This window comes from Odontomachus brunneus, unplaced genomic scaffold (genome assembly GCF_010583005.1).
Source record: "Odontomachus brunneus isolate Ranch 3 - 2012 unplaced genomic scaffold, Obru_v1 Obru_scaffold_100, whole genome shotgun sequence".
In the NCBI taxonomy this organism is placed as follows: domain Eukaryota; kingdom Metazoa; phylum Arthropoda; class Insecta; order Hymenoptera; family Formicidae; genus Odontomachus; species Odontomachus brunneus.
In genome coordinates, this window is record NW_022639550.1 from 663,965 (window position 1) to 689,407 (window position 25,443).

At 41.3% G+C, this 25,443-nt stretch overlaps 4 protein-coding genes across 7 annotated transcripts in view; 2 read left to right on the forward strand and 2 right to left on the reverse strand.

Annotated features, from left to right (window-relative positions):
* LOC116848743 overlaps positions 1 to 18,442 on the reverse strand; it is an 82,218-nt gene extending 63,776 nt beyond the window's left edge. The window contains exon 1 of one of the 2 annotated variants that reach the window (XM_032825164.1): positions 18,317 to 18,442. The gene's annotated coding sequence lies outside the window, so the exon portion shown is untranslated. Of the gene's footprint in view, positions 1 to 8,634; positions 9,012 to 18,316 lie in introns of those variants that run through there. The other variant, XM_032825165.1, reaches the window with a different exon arrangement.
* On the forward strand, positions 10,928 to 13,757 carry LOC116848742 (repetitive proline-rich cell wall protein 2). Its single transcript, XM_032825162.1, has 2 exons — positions 10,928 to 11,424; positions 11,737 to 13,757. Exons 1-2 carry the CDS (start codon positions 11,413 to 11,415, stop codon positions 12,934 to 12,936), a joined length of 1,212 nt encoding a protein of 403 aa, XP_032681053.1. The 5' UTR covers positions 10,928 to 11,412; the 3' UTR covers positions 12,937 to 13,757.
* A 209-nt stretch (positions 18,443 to 18,651) lies between the features above and the next one.
* Positions 18,652 to 20,069, reverse strand: LOC116848745 (proteasome subunit alpha type-5). The gene is made up of 3 exons (XM_032825167.1): positions 19,901 to 20,069; positions 19,023 to 19,583; positions 18,652 to 18,941 (listed from the first exon to the last, which is right to left on the reverse strand). Exons 2-3 carry the CDS (start codon positions 19,581 to 19,583, stop codon positions 18,774 to 18,776), a joined length of 729 nt encoding a protein of 242 aa, XP_032681058.1. The 5' UTR covers positions 19,901 to 20,069; the 3' UTR covers positions 18,652 to 18,773.
* Positions 20,070 to 21,738: 1,669 nt separating this feature from the next.
* On the forward strand, positions 21,739 to 25,316 carry LOC116848776 (ataxin-10). 3 transcript variants are annotated; one of them, XM_032825230.1, is made up of 7 exons: positions 21,739 to 21,949; positions 22,022 to 22,483; positions 22,577 to 23,073; positions 23,151 to 23,401; positions 24,351 to 24,414; positions 24,499 to 24,735; positions 24,843 to 25,316. In XM_032825230.1, the coding sequence occupies exons 1-6, from the start codon at positions 21,843 to 21,845 to the stop codon at positions 24,684 to 24,686; spliced, it is 1,569 nt and encodes a 522-aa protein (XP_032681121.1). In that variant the 5' UTR covers positions 21,739 to 21,842; the 3' UTR covers positions 24,687 to 24,735; positions 24,843 to 25,316. The 3 variants fall into 3 exon arrangements, with proteins under 3 accessions (XP_032681121.1, XP_032681122.1, XP_032681120.1); XM_032825231.1 differs by having other exon boundaries at positions 22,022 to 22,328; positions 22,413 to 22,483; positions 24,499 to 25,316; XM_032825229.1 differs by having other exon boundaries at positions 24,499 to 25,316.
* Positions 25,317 to 25,443: the final 127 nt, after the last annotated feature.

Consider the following 25,443-nt stretch of genomic DNA (forward strand, 5'->3'; position numbering starts at 1 on the left):
GAGACTATCATGTACTATTTCTAGATGGAGAGAAAATTTTATAGTCAAAGTTATTGTTAAACTTTGTAACAGATAGACATTCTGCAACAATTGATTATCCTTTTATTTCATATGTGCTTCACTTATATTTTAATAACTAAAATGTACTATTAAGAAAGTTTTAAAGATGTCTCTAGCAAAGTTTACTACGTTCCTTAGCAAGATAGACTTTACTGACAGTCTGTCCCGTTCTGCACTATTAAAAACATAATGTAATTGAAAAGGACTTATATGAAAGAGAAAACACTCTCTCCATATATACAATGCTGTTCAGCCGCTTCAGTATCGACTCGAAGGAGGGAACTAGGATTAGAAAACGTCGCGATTTAATAATTTCAAATACTCTAATTAGTCGTCGAAGGCTATCTACCTCTTTCCTGCATGTAATAACTGCGCTTACGGAATAAATTGCGTAAAGACACTATGTTCACGCACTCGCGATTTTATTATATTGCTCAACAGACCCGGAAAAGTTGTCCCGCTGCACAATGTATGAGCGCACAATGCCTCAAATAATACGCCAAGCTAGGCAAACGTCGCGGAAAAATGATAATCTCGCTCGGAGAAAAGAGCTAATTGTACAATGCACGCAAGTGGAAGCGTCGCAACTCTGTGACACGGTCGATGATTATGACAAAGAGGACACGCTCATCATTAAATTCCGCGTACCCTGCGAGTCGCTTTATCGCCATTAACGAAATATCAAAATATCTTCTACGCGGAAAAAAAATGTTTTTTTTCAGTTCGTGTAACTGAATAGAAGCTAGCATCTCTGTTATTGGAAACATTCGTCTGAACATTTAGCTGCATCAAAACTTGGTTGAGATAACATTTGACTTGAGTAGAAACCTCCTACAGGAATCTTTCTGTTCCTACAACCGAGTAGGAATCGTTTTCTTCTGGGTAACTCCAAATAACAAAAAATTTAGTTACACTAACGAAATTGCTTTTTCTCGTGTAGAAGAGTATCGAAGGATACATGTACCGTGGAAAACAAAAATATCTTGACAGATAGATCAGACACACAACCCGGTGTCAGTCAATTCCAATGCCCAATATTCTTAGATAAATTTCAGAAATCTCTCCGTGACAACCACGTCGGAAATCGCCAGCGGCATTTTCTGCAGATTCCGCTCGCGGCGGAATCAACGACGCCGAGATGGCCCCGGCGGCGGATAATCCAGCGACAGATTTATTATAAATTTGTCTCCGCGCGCGTCGCCCGGAAAATAAGGCAGCCATTGACGAGCGCGAATAATGCGCGGACCGGTGTCTCTCGTTTCTAGGACGGACCTGTACGGGGATTCCGGATCCCCGGCGGGCAGATACGCGACATCGTTGGACGGCATGTTCTTGGTAATTGGTTATCGGATCAGATGGCACGATTGGTGGCGGCTCGAGAGAGAGAAAGAGAGAGAGAGAGGGAGGGAGAGGGAGAGAGAGAGAGAGGGAGGGAGAGAGAGAGAACGGACATACATAACGGCTCGAAGTCGTGCCGATATGACCGGCCGTCGGAGGTACGAACATAATCACGACACGTTGTCGACGCGCGCGTAATACGGCTCAAATTACATGTGCCGCCCGACGTGATAATCGTGCTCTCAACAAATAACGGGCCCTAAACTTCGGCGGCCCGCCCGTGGATCGGCTTCGCCGCGAACGCGACGAGATATCCGGCGCCGATCTTGGATCGCCCGAGAGAGTGCGGATAATGGTCGCATTCGGGAGAGATCCACACTCTCTCTTCCTCTCTTTCTCTCTTTCTCTCTCGAAATTGATCGGAAGATCTTCTTCTCGAGGAATAACGGAATACGAAAGGTTGTTCGCACACGTGCGACGAGAGAGCACTGTATTGTGTATTAATAAGATGAGAAGGTTCTTTGGTTAAAATTATGCGACAAATTAATAGTCGAAATTAATCAATCGTCATGTATATGATGATAATTTAATAGATCGATGAAATTAATTATTAATCAGAATGTATTGCCTATCATTGATTAAAGTTTGATTAATAATTAGTTTCATCAATCGTTCCCAATTAGGAATTTATCCCATCCTTCTGATCAGCTTGACAGTTATCTGTTTTATATAAGGCTATGTTATCGGATTCTGACGAATCATAAATAATATTATTTTATGCAAAGCAGATGACTGGGATCAACTTGATCAGAATCATAGGATAAATTTCACGACTTGTGACTTTATATGTGACAATTGATAAATTATTAATACGCCGATTATTTTAGTCAAAGAAAATTTTTACCGATTAATGTCTCAACCAACTACAGGAGAATTAGTCGATGTAACATGGCCTTCATAAAAATACATATATCGCGCTTCCTCTCAATCAATACACCACGAACAAAACGCAAGCCGCTGTAGAAGCGCCGTTGCGAAAATAGGTTCCCCGTTGCGACAATTGCGCGCGAGATCACGGAATAAATGAAACGAAGATTTTTCGACGGGAAACATGTGGGAAACTGCTCATGAGAGTTATGTCGCAAGCGTCAACTATTAATCATGCGCCTCTCTCGCCGATTTTTCGTCACCGCGCTAATTCGTCAGCAGCGCGCGGCGGTCGTAGAGACCGTTAGCGAACTCGTCGCGGATCGGATGCGATTTGCACGATTCGCGTTGCGCCTGCACTTTCATCCGCGCTCCTGCGCAGGGGAGAAGAAAAGAAAAAAAAGATCGGCGAGGCGAACGCGCTCGCGCGTCGCGCATATGTGCGCCGAAGTGAAATCTCCGTGACTATCCTGTCGAATGCCCGCTCGGGGAATATTCGCGATATACCTGATGTAGTCGTAACGGTCAACTTTCTTCGACCGAACGCATTGCTCGCACTGCGAGCGTAATATTCACTGGCATCTCTGTTCCATAAATTATGTCGAAAAAAATGTACTAACGCGAAACAAAAGGAAAACTAATCGCGCGAGTTTCGCGATGGATAATTGCGCGATTACACCAAAATGAAATTATTGTTCGAATAAAAATGTATGCTCAAATGTGCAAGGTACTTGTATTAACAGGCTTGTATTAACAGTTATTACTTGAAACTCGTCTCAGGTAATAAACTCACAGACTTTGACTCAGAGTTAGATGAGAGTTTCTTAATTAACACGCCATTGGAAATATAAATGCCACATATATAATTCAACAGAAAAATTGGAAGCTAACTCTGAATAAAAATCCGCGCGATAGTAGATATATTAGTAGATATATTATTTGATATTAGTTTCAAGTGACAGCTACATTAATATAAATCTTACAAGTAAACCTATCCAAAAGGTATATGTCGATTTCTTTCTAATTTGGCACAAATGTAGAAGTGAAAAGAAAAACATATTTAGATCACATTTTTTCATTTTAGTACACTTTTAGTTTCACAGGCAGTTTATAACTTTTTAATGTTCTCACTTCTATCATCGACAAGTACAACAAAACTGCATAAGAAATAAAATTGATACAAGATATAGTTAAATAATTTTAACAAAATCGACATGGCTGAGATACGAACCATTCTAAATTTCTTTAGCCGAGATTTCAACCAAAATATTTTAAATCTGTGTTAAATCAGTCAACAATGGCTCGAATCTCGGCCAAACCGAGAAATCCGGCAATTTTAATAAAAATTTTAATAAAATTGGCATAGCCCCGATACGAACCATTCTAAATATCTTTAGCCAAGATTCCAATCAAAATATTTCAAATCTGTGCTAAATTAGTCAAAAGTGATTCAAATCTTATCCAAACCGAGAAATTATTTGTATAAATAATTTTTTTCAACTTTTTACATGTTTTGTTTAAACATTTTATTATTTATACAAATAATTTTACACATTTGACTTCATATACATAATCAGCAAACCAAAAACGCCTATATCTTGTATTGTAAATTATATAATTATAATTTTATTTCTTATGCATTTTTGTTGCACTTGTTGATGATAGGAGTGAGAACATTAAAAAGCTATAAACTGTCCGTAAAACTCAAAGTGGGCCAAAATAAAAAAATATGACCTAAAAATTTTTTGTACTTCTACATTTGTGCCAAATTAGAAAGAAATTGGAATGTAAGTTTTAGGTAGGTTTACTTGCTAGATACTTATTGAAATAGACACTTATTTTTATTTATTTACTTTTAAATTTAGATTTATTTTTTAGAGATAGGTATGAGTTTTTCAACTAAATCGCGACTACAAGTATAATGTATTATATGATTTAAATGAAACACTCTAAATACAGATCTGAGTATTTCACGTGAAAAAAGTTTTAAGTAATGATTATTAATACGAGTCTATCTGCATCGCGCAAACTGGCCTTTCCGGCTGATTCCCGACGACATAAATTGCGTGTCTCGAGAGATTGAGAGAGAAGAGGATTCGCGCTCGCAAAAGTCACCTCGTCGTCGCATTAGCCGAGGCAACATCTTAATGGGATACAGCCGAAACTGCAGGCTGTACTTCCTGTCCAATTGCACGGTAGTTAGAAGGCAATTAAAGTTACATAATCTCTCGCACGACCATTCGCTCGTCTTCGCGAAGAGAGCTCTTCGCGCGCATATGAGTTCCCCATCGGCATCATCAGTAATGCGTTAGTCGCGACCGAAAAGTCTTCTCGGAACCCCGCAGGTGCTCACCTCTCGCCCGCTTGTGGCAACCCCATGCTGCAGGTGCGGCACGCTTTTCATGACGGCCCGCCAGGAGCAGTTCGCACCGTTCAATTTTCCCTAATTCGATCCCCGGTTGGGAATGTTAGAGACCGGCCACGTCACACGGCGTAGTCAGTCGGCCGGGCCGTAAGCCGTTTAATTACCATTCCGTACCGCCGTCTTCTACTTCCGTGTCGGGCTTGCAACCACGTTCGCTAATGGCAGAGAGCGCGCGTTTGCACGCTGTCGACGATTACATTTGTAACGTAATCGTCGGCCAAGCCGACGTTCCGGCGTTAACGCGCCTCGAATCAAACGTTTACATCGCGCGAGACGCGTAAAAATGCCGGTTATCGTAACGGACCGGTCCGTGTGGCGCATCGCTCGCGAGCTTTGGCATTACGGCGATTATAGTCGCGTTATCCCCGCAGGATAACCGGGGCAGTTACGCTACTCTCGAAAAAAAACGAGGAGCCCATATTGCACTCTCTCTTTCTCTCTCTCTCTCTCTCTCTCTCTCTCTCTCTCTCTCTCTCTCTCTCTCTCTCTCTACCGAATCGCCTTATATGGAGAAAATATTGTAATAAAAATTATGTCCAATATTTCTTTTTATAATGCTTTTTGTAAAGTTAGACTCTATACGAAATTGTAGTATCTATATATTTAAAATGGAATGTCTGTATCTCTGTATGTTCCTTGTACACTCTTAAATCCTTTCACTAATCTAGACCACATTTTGCGTAGTTACTCTCTAAAAGTCTGCGGAAAATATAGGCTAACATGAAACCTGGACATTCTCTTTCCCATTCTTCTTCCCCATTCTCTTCTCCTGATTTCCTCTTGACGCATGTGATAACCCGGACAGATAGTTTCAGCTAGTAAATTACTATAATAAATTGGACGATCTACCTGGTATTCGATGTAAAAATAACATTCTAGTAATTAAAATAATTTTGTATAAAAAAATCAAATGTGCTTAATATATGAAACAAATATATTAAGTTTCGGTGGTGATTCTGTAAGAGATATCTAATATTTAGTTGTAATTTTTGCTACAATATTTTGGCCGTGTACGACCCGTTACGCCGCCAATTAAATCATACAACGTCCGGTTCGCGACATGAAGGCAGATGTTACTCTTGGCGCAGCCTCCGACCCGCAATTCCCGTAACAGTCCGAAAAAGATGATTAACAACACGCGGCCCCCGAAGCGCCACGATTACGCGCGAATCAGTCACACGTCGCTTCCTCCCGAATTCATGGAGTTCGTGCCGGTGGAACATTAAGCGTGCAACTGCCAGGGCTGCTCGTACATACACGCCGGCGTGTCGTAAAATTTTGGGGAAAGTCGCGCCGTATCCTTTCACTTTTCCATCAAACGCCTCATTAAAGACGCGCAGCATTACTATTAATATGAATGACGATCGGAGTTGAGTTCACGTACCCTATTGACCAGAAACGCGACAGGGAAGAAGAGGGAAGGGACGTGTGTTCGGAGAAAAGCGTCCCGCGAAAACGCGTCGTTTATTCGCGCAGAGCCGGTTGTTATTAATGACCGATTAATAATTAATGAGGGAATCTTCCGACAGGAGAGACGCCGTTCACGCTACAGCAAGAAACCCTCGCGGCTCATTCTCGGGACTCGCCGTCGAACTCACGCGATCGCGCGCATTTTTTCGAAGGGCGCACGACCACCCTTCAAGTGCGCGAAAAAAGGAAAAGAGAGACGAAGAAGTGGAGGAGGAGAACGAAGCGCGTCGTAGAGAAACGCACACTCCTCTCGGATTCACGCCTCGGTAGACCCGCCGTGGCGCGCACGCAACATAAAAGTTTCCAATTATAATGCACGCCATGTGTGTGTGTGTGTATGTGTGTGTGTGTATGTATGTGTGTGTATGATACTTCATTTCGTCCGTCGTCAATTAAAAGCCACGAAACGCCCGGCGGCCATCGCTACCGAGTAATTTGCACGCCGGTAGCGCGAGTACCTTCTGGAAGAGATGCCCGAGAGAGCACGGGCTCATTATTGACCGTCCTGCCGCGGGTCTCATCGAGATATTGTACTGTACTGAACTGTCGGGCAACGTTGTACGTAACAATTGTGAGGGAGGGAAAGAGTGGGCCGCGGGGAAAGGGAGGGGGAGGGGGGTGAACGTCTCCCGATGAGATAATTACGCGCGAGATAACCGCGAGTGCGATACGCTAGCGCAGAGTTCATCCAGTCGTATTAACCGAGAGATCCAATGAATCCTTCATCGAAATCCAACGGATCGTCGTTGAAATAACGACGTCACGCACGCTGACAGAGATTCATTCATCACCTGTTATCGTGAAATTTCAGCTTCGCATTCATTTCGTCGATACTTATCCGAATAACCAATCGGTCGTCAAACAAACGGTATCGCGCATATTCCCGGCACGGAAGATGCTAAACGGTGATGACGGTGCAGAGAGAGAAATTTTTTAGAAGTGAAACGACCGAGCATCGTCGTGCCGGACGTTTATTCTCATCTTAGATCGCGGATTGATATTTCCTACTTTGCCGTATCGGCCGCGCGTGTAATTCGTGTAATTTTCCAAGTAGAAAAATTTTCAGGAACTGATCACTGGCCAGAAACTGGCCAGTTTTTACTGACTAGGATTTATTGGGCAGTAACTATTTAGAAACTGGACAAGAAAATACTGGTCGGTATTTCTTGGCCAGTTATTGGCCAAAAACAGGATAAGAAAAAATGCTAATTGCTAGAAATAAAGTTACAATTATTTCAATAATAAATAAGTTTATACGTGAAAAGGCTCTACCTTCTGAAACATGAGTTTCACGTTATTTTTACATTAAATATCCACTTACTGACGAAGCAAGTATCGCATAAACTGACCAGAAACTAGCCAGTAATCAAAATTCCTGGCCAGTCACTCGCTAGGAAGAGGTCGCTCTTACTATTTAGGTTTCTCGCATGTCGCGTCCGTGCAGATTTCTCAGCGGGTTGGTTAATGCAAAGTTAATTAAGCACATTACAAATCGACCGTCAATCGAGAGGTGACTGAATAACGGTCTCATTTAGACGCGAGATACATTTATCATCTTTACCGTAATATTTATCGGAAGGGACACGAATAACGAGCTGAGTCTGTATAACGAGCTTTCGCTTCGAAACGGACCATACGGCCCTTGGGGATGCTTGAGCGGCGATTAATCGTTAAAAATTGCGGTCTATCTCGATCTAGAATCGAAATGTGCGCCGCGCATGCGACCGTATTAACATACGACATTAGGTATTCCGCATGCGAAGCTCGCTTATACTAAGCTCGCGTTCGCACAGCTTTACTTGGATTTCTACAGTAATTACACGTACGAAATGGGCACTCTCGTGCGACGTCGATACGGTTAGCGTAAAGCTCGATTTACGCCCAGAACAAGTGGCATTGAAAGATAACGCTAAGGACGATGTGACGCCAATACCATGTCCGCAAAAACTCAAGGCCATTTGAGTCGAAATTTTAAAATTCTACACCATGCAAATTCCGTTAGAGAAATGTCAAAAATTTCTTTTTCAATGCAATAAAATGACTAAAGTATAAAGAAAATATTAACAGATTCATGATGTAACTTGAAGCTCAAAAAATATTACTAGAAAACAAATGAACACAATTGATGCACAAATCAGCACAAGATCGAGACTTGAGGTACGATCCACTAGATACTGCAAACATTTTGAAGTGTTAAAAAAAAAAGAAATTGGTCTAATACGGCGCTTCAAAGCATTTGTAACATCTAATGAATCACACCCTTAAACAACCTTTTAAATTTTGACTTAGGTGTTTATTTTTAGTAAATGCGTCAAACGATTTATATTACTTTACGAAGTATATTACTTTAAAACTTTTATATGATAAATGGAAATCAGTGCGGCTTTCAACGTGTTAAAATATGTGGCACACACTTGAAAATATGCGATGCGTCTTGCCCACGTGCCGGCGTCCTGCGTTCTAGCTTCCTGGTTTGGCATCCTAGTTCCCGATATAGCGCTCACTGGCACTAACACTCGCGCAGATACGACGATTTGATCAGAGAAACGCGTGTTAATTAACGCAGTGCCGACGAGATGCACGATTAAATATTCCGAGTTCCGACGGGAATGATAAACGCGCCAGCCGATGCACGTAGTCCGCGTCGCTCGTCGGTTCGAGACGTTATGACTCGGTTACGGACAAGTACACGACGCGTGAGGTGTAGAATATTATAATACAATATTACATAGAATATTACAATATTCTTGGTTATTATATATTCTTGATTAATATTTTTGGTACCAATAGTAATAATATTATTACTTATATATGAGAAAATGATGTGTGATATTTGTCTTGATAAAAACTAATTTATCTCCTCAATATCATATAATCTTATTTTAATATTAATCTTATTTTTTTTAAATGTCAACGATAAAAATATTCTCCAAACAAAAATATGCTTTCTTTCTGTGTATGTCCCAATAGAGATTTAATTAAATTCAGTATAATAAGACTAAACTAAAATATAACAATCGAGATCTACGAAGAAGTTCAACGGTACACGCCTGACAAAGGACAAGTACATAAAATGACAAGTACATAAAAACAATCAGCGCGGTTTCGAATCTCCGAGACAGAGACGGAATGTTTTGAAAGCGCTGATTGTTTTTATGTACTTGTTACTTTTTGTCAAGCTGCTATATACTGTTGTCCTTCTTTGTAGATCTCGATTGTTATGATGGTACGTTATCAGGGCCGTCATACAATACCGACAGTGCCCGAGTCGAACTTTATAATCAATTGCAAGTCTCACGACTGCTGGTTTGTGTCTCCAATAATGTTCCTTCTTTTTATTTCAGTTCAGTCTTGTTACAGCGAATTTAATTAAATCTCTCTATTGGGACATACACAAAAAAAGAATATTTTTACTTGGAGAATATTTTTATCGTTGACATTTAAAAAAAATAAGATTAATGTTAAACTAAGATTATATAGTATGAAAAGATAAATTAGTCTTTAATCAAGATAAATATAACCAAATTAACACAATCATTTTCTCATATATAAGCAATAATATCAATATTGCCGGTACCAAGAATATTAATTAAGAATATATAATAACTAAGAATATTAATATTGTAATATTCTATGAGAAAGTGATTGCGTTAATTTGACTATATTTGTCTTGATTGAATTTATCTTCGTTCAACCATATGATTTCATTTTAACATTAATTAAAAATTGTTTATTAAAATTAGGAATAAAAACTGTATATAAATAGAATATCGAGAGATAAACAAATATTAAATAATTCCGAGTACCTATTTTCTAAAAATGCTTATGATACGGAACGCGAAATGATTCTAGAGGCTCTTAGCAACTTTCTGATGTGATACGAAAGAAAATGTCTCGAAAGAGAGATACATATATTCACGGGAAACATGTCGTTTCATCTCGAAGAAATTATAGTGATCTATAGTTTAATACACGATGCCAATTAATGTACAAACGATTCTCAACAACGCGTGATACCTAACGGGGCGTGACGAAATAACGCAAATTACTATTGGCGTACGTGACGAACGAAATCGCTGATGTGTACAAGACGATTTAGCGCGAAAATATGCCCGGGAAGTCATTTCCGTGAAGTTGTAACTCTCGTTCGACATCACGAGCTCTCACCGGTGATCAAGCGTGAAAAAGTGTATTGCAGGCACAAGGATACGTTAGTTTGGCCTTTAGCTGACGCGTTGCACATGGTGGCTACCGATTTTTGCGACAAGCAGAGACGGAAATCGCAGTGGTGCACATTTGCTAACCATAACCTCGTAAACGTTAACTTCCTCCATTCGCCGCCGATTACTCGTTATAATAATATAGAATTTGGACTTGTATTATTTTACGCGCGATCGGAAACGACTGTCGTGCGATAATTTTGCGCCCGACTACGGACACAGTATTTTATGTATTTTACATATATGCTTATTTGACGTTCGACATATTGTCGAATGATGTGGTCATTCTAAATTAAGTGATAACAGATGTCTACATTCAAGAAAAAAATGTCTAAAAAATAAATATTTATTCGGCGGGTATAATAACGTATTTACTTAAGAATACTTTTATTTAAATCGCTCAAATCGTTTTCGTAAAGAGCTAAGGTTTTAAGCGTTGCACGCGTTTTAAGGGAACGTATATTTTATTATCTGGAAAATATTTTATATTGGTATAAGTGAATATATATTATCATAGTGCCACCGAATAAATTGTCTTCGTTTCTTAAATAACTTTTCTCTCAATCTGTATCATTTAAAAAGATATGGCAGTATCAGTACAACATTTATCCAAGCTCTGTGTGCGTACGCACGCACAGTTGCAGCTGCAGTCGCGCCGAGAAAGAAAGTTAACGCAGCGCGACGCAGCTCAATCGCATACGCGTTAATAGATATTTAACACCGCGAATTCGGTGACAGGTCGAACTTTAGAAGCAGTCGTGAAGCAGATCTGCAGGCGTGTTCGTTTCCTGGACTCGCCCAGGCGGTTTTTTTTTTGCGAATGTAAAGCAAGCCGCGTACGTATAATGTAAGCGATGAGGTGCAGGGAAAGTGCCAAGCTATTATACCGCGGGGTATATAAGGCTCAGCCTAGAAAACGAAGCGGTTCAGTTAGTGGTCATACGCCACGCTAAAACATACGCGAACTCGAGAATGAATATTAAGGTAAGTCGAATTCATCGGCCCGATGATATCAGGTGCAATTTCATTTCGGAATTCGGAACTGAAACGCATATGTGGGGATTTGCAAAGTTTCTTTTCGTTCGCATAATGCAAAGTGAACGTCTCTACCTCTCTTTCTCAATTGCCCGAAGCAATAAAAAAGATATCGCGGATCTGGAGTATATAAAAATATTGTCGAACAACCTGACGCGTGTATACACATGAATTCTTACCGTCTGCTCATTAGCTTTCATTACGAAAGCTCCGATTAAAAGTCGAGGAAATTGAAAAAATATATATCTGACGCGATTTCAGATCGCCATCCTTTTGGTGGCACTGGCCACCCAAGTTCTATGCGCGAAAGAATCGAGCGAGGTGGACGACACGACGAGCTCGCGGAACGTCGAGGGGGACCTGACGGAGAAGAAGACGGAGAAGCGCGGGCTGCATCATAGTTTCGGTGACCTAGGGGGCGGCGACCTCCACGGTGGTGGCGGCGGCGGCGGCGGCGGCGGCGGTGGCGGTTCGTACGACCAGCACGAGCACGTGAAGACTGTGACAGTCGTGAAGAAAGTGCCGGTACCATACGAAGTAACGAAGCACGTGCCCTACCTGGTGGAGAAGCACGTGCCCTACGAGGTGAAGGTCGGCGTGCCGCAGCCCTACACCGTTGAAAAGCACGTGCCCTACCCGGTGAAGGTGTTCGTCAAAGTGCCGGTGCACGTGCCGCAGCCGTACACCGTCGAGAAGAAGGTGCCGTACGAGGTGAAGGTGCCGGTTGACAAGCCCTACGAGGTCAAGGTATTCGTGCCGCAGCCCTACACCGTGGAGAAGCACATACCGGTGCCGGTGAAGGTGCCGGTGCCGCAGCCTTACACGGTCGAGAAACACGTGCCCTTCCCGGTGAAGGTGAAGGTGCCAGTGCCGCAGCCCTACGCGGTCGAGAAGCCGGTGCCGTACGAGGTGAAGGTGCCGGTCGATAAACCGTACCCGGTGCCGGTGCCAAAACCGTATCCAGTCACCGTGGAGAAGCCGTACCCGGTGCCAGTGGAGAAGCCGATCCCGTACGAGGTGAAGGTGCCGGTCGACAAGCCCTACCCGGTGCCGGTGGAAAAGCCCTACGCGGTGCCGATCAAAGTCCCGGTACCGCAACCGTACCACGTGCACAAGCCGGTGCCGGTGCCGGTGCACAAGCCGGTGCCGGTGCCGATCAAGGTGCCGGTCGACAAGCCCTACATCGTCGAGAAGGAAGTACCGGTGCCGGTTGAGAAGGAAGTGCCGGTGCCGGTGAAGGTGCCGGTCGCTGTGCCGGTGCACATCAAGCACGACGATTACGGCGGTGACCTGGGTGGCGGTTACGGAGGTGGCGGTTACGGAGGTGGCGATTACGGCGGTGGCGGTTACGGCGGTGGCGGTTACGGCGGTGGCGACGGTTTGGACGGACACGGCGGCGGCGGCGGCGGCGGCGGCGGCGGCGGCGGTGGTTATGATTTCTCGCACTCGATACACGGTTGAGATGAGATATCCTTGCTCGCGAAACGCGCGGATCTACATCGGACGTCCATCGTCGACGTAATTCGCGCGCGCTTAAATCAGGTCGCTTCATCGAGTCTCAATCAAGGTCGCGGAAGCTGTACGACGAAATTTCAACAGCTTTCAGAGCGGGACTCCTCGCCGCGAGATGAGAGAGGCAATACGTGGCTGACGTATTAGCTATCACGATCGACGCGTATAATTTTCTATTATATTTTTGGAAATCCGGGTAGACGTACACGTAACAACGTAGTGAACATTTCGACGTCGAAATGTTCTCAGGCTGTATATCACGGGAGGAGGAGCTTGCACAGGCGAAATCGTGAGGGACGATCTATCGCGCGCATCAATAAAGTAGCACGTTCAGAATCTATACGAGAATGTACACACCGTTTCCATAATCCAAAGAAAGAAAATAAAAAAAAAGAACAGGAAAGGAGAAAACGCACACGAGTACGTGTAACTCCCCGCGGAGCGTTATCGGCTCAACGTTCGCGCGAACCCGTTGCGTTCGAGCATATAGTATTGCTGTGAGAAGTATGTTCACCATACTGAAAAACATTGTACCTAAGTAAGTTAAGTAAAAAATATCCCGTTGCGGAAAGAATATGTATGTTTCGTTTATATATATATATATATATATACATATCAAAAACTTAATAAATGCTCATGTGTATTATTATATCTTTTTTCCGATTATTCCTTGTCCCAAGACATGAGAGGAGATCAATGAGACAACGCGACGTTCTTCAGAATGACATCTTTCACGATCAGATCTCGAACACACGCAAAATAACGCGGTGAATAACGTACGAGTGTTTGTACGGCGATCGCGCGTACGGTGTAACGCGCAGATTCACGGCGGCGCGACGTAACCAGCGAGTATAAATCAACGTCGAGATTCACTTTCTCGAGAAAATTTCGTTGACTGCTAGACGCGAGTGCAGAGTTTCACTCTTCTGAATTCGTTGTTGCCCCCGGCGAGAAAAAACGCTGGCATGCGTTTTCGCTCGCGCCTCGCGTCGACACGCAAACGTTATTTGCGAAAAGAAACAGTGAGATCAATCAAATGAAATTTCATGTTGAAAGAAGGCTATACTCTCGAAATTTGAACTGATCTCGACGCTTTTTTGGTTTTTAATAAAAGCTAATAGGATTTGGGACGACTTGGTCAAGCTAGCTTTTTGTTCTTTGCTTTCCTCTCCTTTTACATCAGACATAAAGAAGCTAAATTTGGAGATTTTTATTTATCTGATGTTAAGTTAGATGAGGTACAAAATGAGGACGAATAATAAAAATACGCCAAAAGAGCGCGCAGAAAATGGCAGTTTTCCGTGCGTTCGTCTTTCTGACGAATTTCTGGCGAGAATATGGCAAGAGCCGGACGTTATTGTTATTGACACAGCTTGTCGCGAGAGATCGTCAAGTTCCCTGCCGTCGCTTTCCGGTTGTCGACCGGCAGTCACAAGAATGCAAAAATCACGCGCGAAAAAGGCGAGGAGAGAGGGAGAGAGAGACAGGGTTTCGAGTTCCGCTCGTGTCCGAGACTGAACTTCCGCGAGCACTTTCGATTCCCGAGCGAATCTTAATCGTTATGCCCGACCGCAATTAAGAACAGCAGATACGACGCGTTCAGGAAAGCACATTACTTTCTCCTCCGTTGCTCCTGCCCGCCGCGTACACGTAAACGTCATACTCCGACGCATATCTGCGAGGCGTCGCAAAACTATCGCCACTCCTTTCACCTGCAGATTGTATCTATCGGCAATTTGGATCGCCGATCTTGCCCGACTGAAGAGCTGATTGGGGAAATCTTCCCGACGATCCCGTCGGGAGATTCGAGCTGGCACGAGCAGCGGATAAACGCGCGAACGTCAAATAAATTTTTTTCGCCCGTTGGAATAAAAATTCGCTCACGGGCCGGCTCGCTGAACTCGATAGCGGATTATTCGCCTACGGGCGGAGGGGTAAAATATTTTCGACGAAATTAGGCCGGGCGCATTAACGAACGGAGTTTCCTATTTCGTTACACAGGATGGACGGCCGGCTTTACCCGAGTATCCCACCATCGATATTATCATTCGCCGCGGCGTAATTGAAATTCACGGCGCAATTAAAGAGGAATAAAGATTAAAATGTATATACGTCGGGCGCGCAGAGTGTTGCCCGTTTGAAATCCGGCGAACCGTTCTTTCGCCGCTTCTCGGGGGCCCGCTCGTTCGGCCGCTAATAAAATCTCAGTTCCGCGTCCATTTGCACGCAGCAAAAAATTCGCACGGCAACGGACTCGCACGGTCGAGTATTATCGAGCACGAGTGAAATCGATAATGACGCAATACTCAGAAGATCGCCACGAGAAGTCCGTTGCCCTCGAACGTTGAATGTAATTTCTAACATCGAACGTGCTTAGACGTGGCGCATTATTAGAACATAACGTAACGACCTAACGACAAGATCAGTTAGCGTTCGTTGAAATTATCGCGAAACTGTAAGCGCGCGCGCGCGCATGTATGCGTGTGCACGTGCAGCGAGCGCACACAACGCCGCGATGCAACGCGAGGAGACTGTACACGCTCGTTGGGCGAACGACCGGCTCTCTGTGAAAGTGAAAAAAATGACGACGATTCTGCGATGCGTGAATTATAGCCGCGCGGCGCACAGGTATCACAACTCTTTCCTACGCCGAGATGCGGTGCACTTCCGCTTTTCTATCGGCGCTGCGGTAATAATAAGGAAGAAAGTCTCCTCTGTGTATGTGTGTGTATATCAGTGCCATTGCGCGCCACAGCCTACGCGACGTGTGCAGCTCGCTTTGTGCTTACGTATCTCTCTCTTGTCTCTACCGACGGATGCACACGCTTTTATTTCCGGAGCGATTTGCATAACAACCGTTTCGTAATATCACACAAGTGAAAGAGCGGACTATACCAATTGCTCTATGTATATCTAGACGAAAGTCTAATCCGCGTCTATTCTGTGAATGATATTCTCTATGTACGAAAAGTATTAATAAAGCTGTCTAAATAAATCAACTCCCGACGCACGGAACTCGCGTTGAAAATAAATAACGCAATAATACGATTTCTCGTGAAAAAACATACAGTAGATGGTAAATGTAGAATGAAATATTTTTCTCATATACAGTATGTGGGAAAAGCAATATCTAAGAAATAAAAAATATTTATTCAATTGATACTAATAACACTTATTCTAATATAACATATATATTCTTAATATAAAAAAAATAAATTTTCCTAAAACTTTGAAAAACTTTCTAAAAAAAGCAGCTGTTTGTACTATTTAAATAGAATAATTCAGATTTTTAAATAAATATATATTATTAGTAGTCGGCGAATAAATATCTTTTCATCTTTTAAACATCTTTTTTTCTTTTAATGTATTTGTGCATGAAAAATATCTTAATTTCTATTGTGATTCTTTCACAGGAAATCGTATCCCTTTCTCCTTATATTTTAGCAAAATTCCTATTTTTGCAAAGTATATTTCGTTTTTATTTTTTTATCGAAAGCGAAGCACCGTCCTGATAAGAGGTGCCACTTTACGGCTCTCTCATAACAAAAGGAGAGGCCAATCGCGTAAACTAGAAATTTCTGTGCCATTATCTACTTCAACTCCAACGTTCCAACCCCGTTCCACGTTTGTTCGCGGAAGCTGGGACGGCCTCTTATCCGTCGCTGCGGGTGTCGGTGACGCGACTGTGAAGCGAAGGCAATTATCGTAGCAAAACTTGAACGTGGCAGCGCTTCGAGGACGGGCTTCGGCGGTGTGTGGGAGTGAGTGTTTGGCGTCTGATACGACGGGTCAGGTCCCCGGGGATTCTCAGGGACTCAAACGGGACTATCCCGCCTCCTCTCTCTCTCTCTCTCTCTCATCGCAGTTAATTACCAGTCCTTCTCGGCCGCGCGCCTCGGATCAGCGCTTCTCTTTCTCACCCCGTTTCCCTTAGCCCGACCCTTCTCGAACCAATGTCGCCGTTCATAGAGCTGCCGCCGAGCGATTCATCCTCGATAATTCATGACCGTGTCGTTTCGTACTGCTACAGGAGACTCCGTTTTTTTTTCTCCGAAGAGAACAACACGAAATGTCGCATTCGATAAAATTGTTACGAATAAACCGTGTTATGCGGTGCGGAAGTAACTTTTTTGCAAGCACATTTACGCACGCGAAATGCAAGAGGGATTACCGTTCCCCGAATATAATATATCGCTGAGATCGATTTATCTCAGATTAATACTGTCGTAATCGTCCTCGAATCGTAACAAAAATTTCTACCAATTATTGTTGGCTAGACTTTCTCTGCTTTCTATTAAACATATCTTAAAAGAGAGAGAAAGAGAGACGCATCTTACGCGAAACGTTCTTCTACGCCACGAAAAGAACCGCGCGAATACCTGAGAAAGAAATATTTTTTTTTCATGCGATTAATGGATTCGATTCGTGCGATTCATTCGTATAGAATGCGCCTGGCACGACGCGCGACAAAATATACATTCGCACAACGTGTTATATATAGAGATTTCGTATATACATACATATATTTTAAGAGTAACGTGCAATCAATAGGCGACGAGGAAACCCCCGTGGGAATCCAAGCGAGCGAATCGTACCGGGATTGAACGCTTGAAATGGAATAATATCCAATAATCTGGCAGCCGAGAGAACGGGATAAAAAGGGACGTTTTATCGAAGCATCGCAGCATCCAAGCGGTATCCGACCATTTCCGCCAAGCTCGCTTTCGCCCGTTCTCGGCTAGCCGGTAAAATTAATTATTGATTTCGGATACGCGCATTCAGCCGGCGAACGCTTTTAATCGAAAACGAGCCATCCGTCGCACCCATTTCCGACCGCTGCGAATTTAACAACGAAGCGGTCTGGAAATGCCTCTGTGTTATACCTTCACCGTCGTGGCGAAAAGCTGCCGTATCTGATTATTCATTATAACTCTTTCCACGTGACTGTTCGAGGCATTCGACGTAACGTCAGACGATAGATATGTCCAACAATTTATGTTTTACTGATTAGATTGACGTTTTACGGATAAATCGATTAAAATACCAATATACTATCAAATATTATCTTGCTAAAAGTGTTTTCGTAAAAAGAAAAAAAATTTACATATTGTGTATATATATGTATGTGTGTGTGTGTGTGTGTTTATATTTGTGCGACTTCTCGAAAATAGATAGCAGTTTATTTCTTTCTTTCTCTCTCTCTCTCTCTCTCTCTCTCTCTCTCTCTCTCTCTCTCTCTTTCTCATGTCTGTCTGACGTTACGACGCGACGCCAGGAGAATAAATGGAAACAATTTCGTAGGAATATGTATGGGAAGAAAGGAAAGTACCTCTGGAGATGTACCTTGGAGTTTCTTGCGAACTGTTTTTACTCGATAAAGGAGGTAGCAGGCTGGGACATTGGGAAGGTGTTACCGGCTGTCGATCTCGCGAGATCTTCTAAATTGGCGTTGTAGTCTATCAACTAAATTGAACAAAAACCAAAAAGAAATTATTTTACAGAACCTGATTTATATTAAGCAAAACATAGGAACGTAATATGGAAGGCTGTAGGAGCACTATAGGACGATTTATAAATCCACTCCAATGATTTTTTTTCTTTTTAATATTTTCTCTCTAAACAAGGTAAATGGGACTGTTAGATATAACAGAAGTAAAGTATTCGTCCTGTATAAAGTAGAGATATAATTTATAATTATGCTGTTCCATGTAAGAAATTCATTCATTCTTTCTACAACTTGGTATGACAGTACTCGCAATGATTTATACATACGCAATAAACAATTCTTAAGCAATATCTTTAATCACCTCTTGTAATTCAGCTTTAGCAAACATGTGAAACAGTTGCCCAGGTGTCATCGTCATCACCTCAATATTAGTGTCATTGAGTTTCTCTTCCATCACTTGCTTCAATATTGTCAGCGCAGCTTTCAATGCTTCCTTAAGTGTCATGGACTGCAATAACAGTCAAGGTAATGTCCAACGTTGAGATAAATTTATACGATTTACTCATATTTAAGTAATAGACTAAATTACCTTGTGGTACACTTCTTGAAGGTTCTGCTGAGCACCCTCACTACCAGATCCTATAGCCTTTGCATCAAACTGAACAAAAGTACCAGATGGATCCATATGATACAACTGTGGACCTTTCTCATCAATCCCAGCAAATAACATCGCTACACCAAACGGCCTGGACATAGCAGTGCCATCATCGTCGCTATCTCCGAATTGTATGGCTAGATTAGACACAGCTTGAGCAGTTGACTCCACCGTCATCTTTTCGTTGTACACGAACCAATGATTCTGGCATTCAACTCGAGCTCTATCGATCATTGTCCTCGAGTCTGCCATTAGACCAGATGCTGCACATCCTATATGCTTGTCGATTTCTACAATTTTTTCTACTGTTGTCGGTTCCATTAAAGTAGAGGTAATGCGTTTCTCCACTGCCAGAACTACTCCTTCTGCTGTTGCAATTCCGATGGCTGTGGAACCAAGTTTTATGGCTTCTATAGCATACTCCACTTGAAATAATCTTCCTTCTGGCGAGAAGGTGTTCACGCCACGATCGTATTCCGAGCGTGTCAAAAACATCTGAAAACAAAGACGAATAAGTGTTTAGTATGACGTTTCAGAAAAACTTAGTTTGAGGTTAGGCGGCGGTATTCATAACTCCAACACATTTCGTAATATTACGAGGGAAAAATATTAGTACAAAATTATAATCTATACTAGAATGTCTTAACTTAGTTGAAACAAATCTAAACTTTAGCTAACGAAGTAATGAATTGAACATGTCACTTTACCAAGAGTGACATAGCAAAATGAAACCAAAGTTCCATAAATGAAACCTGCTCTCGTAACGAATGTAATACTTTGTATGTTACATTTTCGAAATGAACTACGGTTACCTTCCGACTGCTTTTCTTCTTATTAATAACGGACGCAAGTGTACAAACGTGGACCCGTCACAAACGCGAGTCACGAAACGTTGCGTACAATTAAATGTAATGGCGGGGACGCAGCAGCAGCTATGTAATGTCAGGAAAACAAACTTCAAGATGTCAAAGTCATAGGCCCATATTCTGAATCCTCTTTTATCTATGGCTGCGTTCCGAAATTCACTTCCAGTGCTGAAATTCTATAGTATACGTGACATGAACTATACATTTTCAGTACTGGCAGTACATTTCGGAACGCAGCTTATAAAAGACGCTTAGGAGTCACCTAATTGGCTGAGAAGCTATTTAAGGTACTTTTAGTGATAAAAGAAGATTCAGAATATGGGCCATAGAATACAATGGGTGCGTTCAGCAGATAAAAGCATTCAGTGAGACAGTACTACAACTGCTTACTGAGCTTTTGCATCTGACTAGTGTATATTTTTAGATCTAAAAGAATATGTCAATAGGATACACGAGCTCACTAAGTGCTTAATGAAGTAGTACTCAATGGCTGTAGTACTTCGATCGATATGTTTATGACGGCTGTTCCACGCAGAGATCGAAATTCGAAAACCACGCGTCGATTGAGTACTTCGACAATTCCGCTTTTATTGTGGTGGCGTTGCAAACTACACGCCCACAAAATGGCAGCCGCCAATACGTGAGCTCGTAAGAAGTGCGTAGTCTGTACTTTTTCGCTGCACTGCTGCAATAAGTAGAGTAAGACGAGTAAATTTTTCTCACTCTAACTTAGGCTGCGTTCAGATTCCACATCCGGGTGTATTCTATTACTAGAAGTGCTATAGTATATGTAACATATACTATAGTGTTTCTAGTAATAGAGTGCACCCGGATGAAGAATCTGAACGCACCCTATATTGGCGCTGTCATTTAGTGGACACAAGTCACGTGCACCAATCACGCGGAATCCCCGAATGTCCAGTCTCTACGCGCTTTATACATTTCTCTCTCTTTTGCTAACAGACCAACACAAAATCAGTTTATTGGTTGCATATTATCTTACAAGATATTTTAGATAATATGTGACCAATAAACTGGTCTTATGTACGTGTGTGTCAAGATGTGTTAAGCAATTGGAAAGCACCCTATGACAGACATTGACTCGACACGATGCAACAAGCACCAGTAGCATTCACTAGGTTCGTTCGCGTTGCTTGCACTTTTGACACTTTTGCACCTAATGTCCGTTCACATCAGACACGATGAGCGAAATTCAATGAGAACTCTTCTTTTTAAAAATAAGTCCAACAGGCATTAATCGTAAGGGTGGAGTTTCATGGCACGTATTTTCGCGTAAAGCCCGTATCAGACTACCGACTGCACAGGCCGACCCGACTGCCGACTCTCAATGGACCAATCGCTGACTTGGCGCCTCACTGTGATTGTCTGATACGGGCTTAACGCGTAACCGCGTAACCAATCACATCTTTCTATTCTTTTAGAAGTTCCAACAGAAATACTAAACGTTGCAATTTATTGGTGACGCGTTTACGCGAAAAATACATGCCATGGAACTTCAGCCTCAAAGTGCTAAAAGTGTGCTAAAAACGCGAACACATCTACCTAAGCCAGCAGCACACAATGCTTGTTTTTGTGCTAGTTTGCTAGGTGGATGGAATTGCATCAATCAAAACAGAATATTTCCAGAATATTAATCAGTTCATATAGTTCAACTAAAAAGAACAAAGTTTTAACCGAAATAACGGATAGTGATTGGCTGATATGTGGTACCAATCACGTTCATTTATTGTTCATTCATGAGAAGGTATCTGTAGATAGAGGGCTCTAGTGCATGTGTTATCGATGACATCTCGCACATGCACGTAATAGCAGAATAAACTTCAATTGATATAGGAATGATCTGTTAAAAAATAATAACATTTTAATAATGTCTATTGTCGATGCACAGCAATTGAAAGCGATTATACATGAGGAAAATTGGGATCAACTGTTGGAACTTGTCAAACCAAAGTACTTTGTCAAGCAAGAGGCAAGGTATGTATAAAATATTTTGTTAATGTATCAATTGATATTGAATAATTTTACAGGTTGATTGTAACATTTCAGGGAACCACCTAATACGGCTATTTTAGCACAGATATGTCAGATACTTATTACTGAAACCAGCCCTAATATGGTCAAAATATTGTGTTTAAAATGTTTGGGAAACTCTTGTCTCGATAGCTATAAATACAGACAGTATACATTAGAAAATAGAGAATCTGATAAATATAACAAATACTTGTATGATAAACTAGCTGAAAATAATGTATATGAATATGAAAAGGATTGTGATTATCCATACAGTTCTCATTTTCCTTACGATGGAATCATAAAGTGGACCATAAATTATATTAGTGCACATGATGAATATGTAAGCTGTTTGACTGATAATGAACTAGATATCTTTAGGCTCAGTATACAATTTTTATGTAATTTATTTACATATGCATGTAAGAATGCAACTACTGTGGAGAATGAGGATGTTCTAGCATATTTAAATCATAATAATTTGAAACAAGCTATAATGTAAGTTTATATACATAAACATGACTGTATATAAACAGTTAATGCTGTTTATATACTTTGGTCTTTATAATTAATTGTTTCAATTATTTTTAGGAATAGCATTCAGTCTGATCACAAGCTTCTTGCCAATGCAGCTTGCATATTTGTACATAATGCAGTAAAACAATTACAAGAAAATTATTTCACAGATGATGAAAAGAATCATCTGTGTTCCCAATTGTTAAAACCAATCAAAGAAGGTTTTACATCTGCAAAAGATGCATTATTATACATATTACATTACCCTAATGTATTTGAAACTACATACAATAACATGGCTGTGAATGAGAAATTAGATCTACTTGAAATAATTTATGATGAACTCTGGCAATCCACGCATCAAACTGTGTCGACGCTCACAAATGATGCAGCTGAATTTCTAGCATTAACATTTTGTAAGAAAAGTGATCTTATTTTAAAAACTGTAGACACGTATGTAGACAGTATAGATCCTACAGAAATAATTCTTATCCTCAACATCTTGGGATCCCTTACACTAATGCCATACAAGATTTCAAAAAATGCCAGGCCTTTGATTATTAATTGTAAATGTAAGTGCATTATTGTTCCCCCTATATATTTTAATCAGATATTAAAGCAATGTAATATAGTTGAAGTACATTTGCAGATCTTTTAATGTCCTTACACATGATGGGGAAAGAATCGAACAATTATTTTACTCCGATTACGAATTTAAGTCAAGTGGCACCTAATATTCAAAGGAGAACAATTCACGTAAATTCAACGACAAATGATGCCAGTGTAACTGAACAAACTACAAATCACGATCCACAGGATCATCCTGTGTATGGTTTTAAATCAGGACTAATAAAAGTTATTGGAAACATGGTGTACAGGAACAAGATGTATCAAGATCTGGTAAGTAGATTGCACATGTACATTTTCAAAATTAAATATAATTTCCAAAAAGGAAAATGTACAATTTCTCTAGTATCAATATGTATCTAGTGTGAATAAAGAAGATTCCTTGTTGATTTTAAACGTGGTTCGAGGGAACCGTCAAGGTGCGCCCCATGATTTCATATGGCCACGAGAAGAATTAAAATACAAGATAGATCGATGGTCGATATATTAATTTAAAAAATATAATTATTTGTAAACATTTTCGCGACATATATATCGAATCAATTAATCATTATTGAATCAAGAAATCATTTTATTGCATTATATAATTTGTATTTTTTAATCATGTAACTGATTTATCAAAACGTATTTACAATTAATAACTAGTGTCTGACATTCTCCGATATCGTTTGTAACACGATAAATTACTTTTGAACGCAAGAAATCTTCATACAATTGCAAAATATAAATTTGCCTTTTGTTACGTGTCGTACGGAACAAGAAATCGATACTTCTCCGACTGATTACATCTTGCATAAGTGATACGCAAACAAAAGATACGCAGTAGTACACACGTCCTGTCGCGTCAGACAAAGCGAAATTAAGTATCCTGTCTAACTGTGAGATGTAGCATAGTAATCGGAATCTGATACACGTTGCAAATTTAGCAAATCCACGGGATAACAAAGTTTGCGTCGCGCGCATATCGACAGATAAATTAGTTATGATGAATCAGAGCGGAAACCTGAGCCTGCGGGCGGAGTATTAATTCAGCCTTTCAGTGTCAAGGATGACAAAGACACATGTTGCTCGTCACGATGGTAGAATGTAGATAATTTTTCTTTTATATTCATCAAACGCACAATATAATATATATCGTTGCTGACTGAGAAAATATTTTTGGTCTCGCGAGCTATTCGTATGTTGTTCGGAAAACAAAACAAATGCATATATATAATTTCAGTTTCGTGAAATAGATGGAATTCCATTACTTTTGGATTGCTGTAACATAGACGCGAGGAATCCGCGTAAGTTGAATTTTATCTCATTTTATCGCCAGTTTTTTTTTTTTTTTTTGTTATATATTGTCTTTAGTGATAATTTCCACACAGTTATATTGCAATGGACCATACTCGCTCTGCGAAACCTGTGCGAGGGAAATCTCGAGAATCAAGAGATCATAAGAAATTGTAAAAAGGAAGGTGTGGCAGAAAACGCTGTGCTGCAAGAGATAGGATTGACTTTGCACGAGGACGCGGATGGCCAGTCAGTCTGTATCGCTCCTTTACGTCGCGATTAGGAAAACTTACTATCGCAGCGTGACTACGGCCGGCAGCCAATAACCTGTTGTAATTATCAAACTATTACTCGCGATAGTAGCTTGTATCGATAATATCTCGGATAAGATACAATGATCATTTTATCGGTGTGTATGAATAATTATTATTCGAGCTAGATCTCCCGCGGCCGCAACTGGAAATGTATCCTGCTACACGCGCTCGCTGAAAAACGATCCCACAATTACAACACACGATCTGTACCATTAGGCGAAATACGATATCGTATTGCATAGAGATATTTTATCTACATTCATGGCCGAGTGATTTACGATAGAATAAAAGCTGACGCGAGGAGTTTATGGTCTATTAGCAGTTGCTAATATAAGTACACTACTGGCCGCACTATCGCTGCGATCATTCACAATCGCATTTCAAAGTGGGATTTGTTTTCATGAAACAATAACCGTCTCCTAAAACATCGGATACGTACAATGTGTGATAATGGATTCCCTTTAAAAGGAGCGCTCTCCGAGAAATCAATAAATAAATGAGTAATAAGCGGCTCTCCGGTAAACCGGCGTTACCCCTGTCCTCTTGTGAAACCGTGTAATCATGACACGCGTGTTCAAATAAATAATTCCTTTAATTAACATGCACGTCGCACTGAATTAATTTTGCCTCTCGCCTTCACGATCCGCGACTTAAAACGATAATTTCCCATGTCGCGGCCGTTTCTCGCCGCGAACAATTTTACGATGAGGGACGATGACGTCGTCC

What these genes read in the sequence shown, in the direction of transcription:
- LOC116848745 (XM_032825167.1), bottom strand. Translation starts at nt 19,583, where the DNA reads ATGTTTTTGACACGCTCGGAATACGATCGTGGCGTGAACACCTTCTCG. An exon ending in TTCAAGAAGTGTACCACAAG is followed by an intron (nt 18,942 to 19,022) that starts GTAATTTAGTCT and finishes CTGTTATTGCAG; the next exon opens with TCCATGACACTTAAGGAAGC.
- LOC116848776 (XM_032825229.1), top strand. Translation starts at nt 21,843, where the DNA reads ATGTCTATTGTCGATGCACAGCAATTGAAAGCGATTATACATGAGGAA. An exon ending in TTTGATTATTAATTGTAAAT is followed by an intron (nt 23,074 to 23,150) that starts GTAAGTGCATTA and finishes GTACATTTGCAG; the next exon opens with ATCTTTTAATGTCCTTACAC. An exon ending in ACAAGATGTATCAAGATCTG is followed by an intron (nt 23,402 to 24,350) that starts GTAAGTAGATTG and finishes ATATAATTTCAG; the next exon opens with TTTCGTGAAATAGATGGAAT.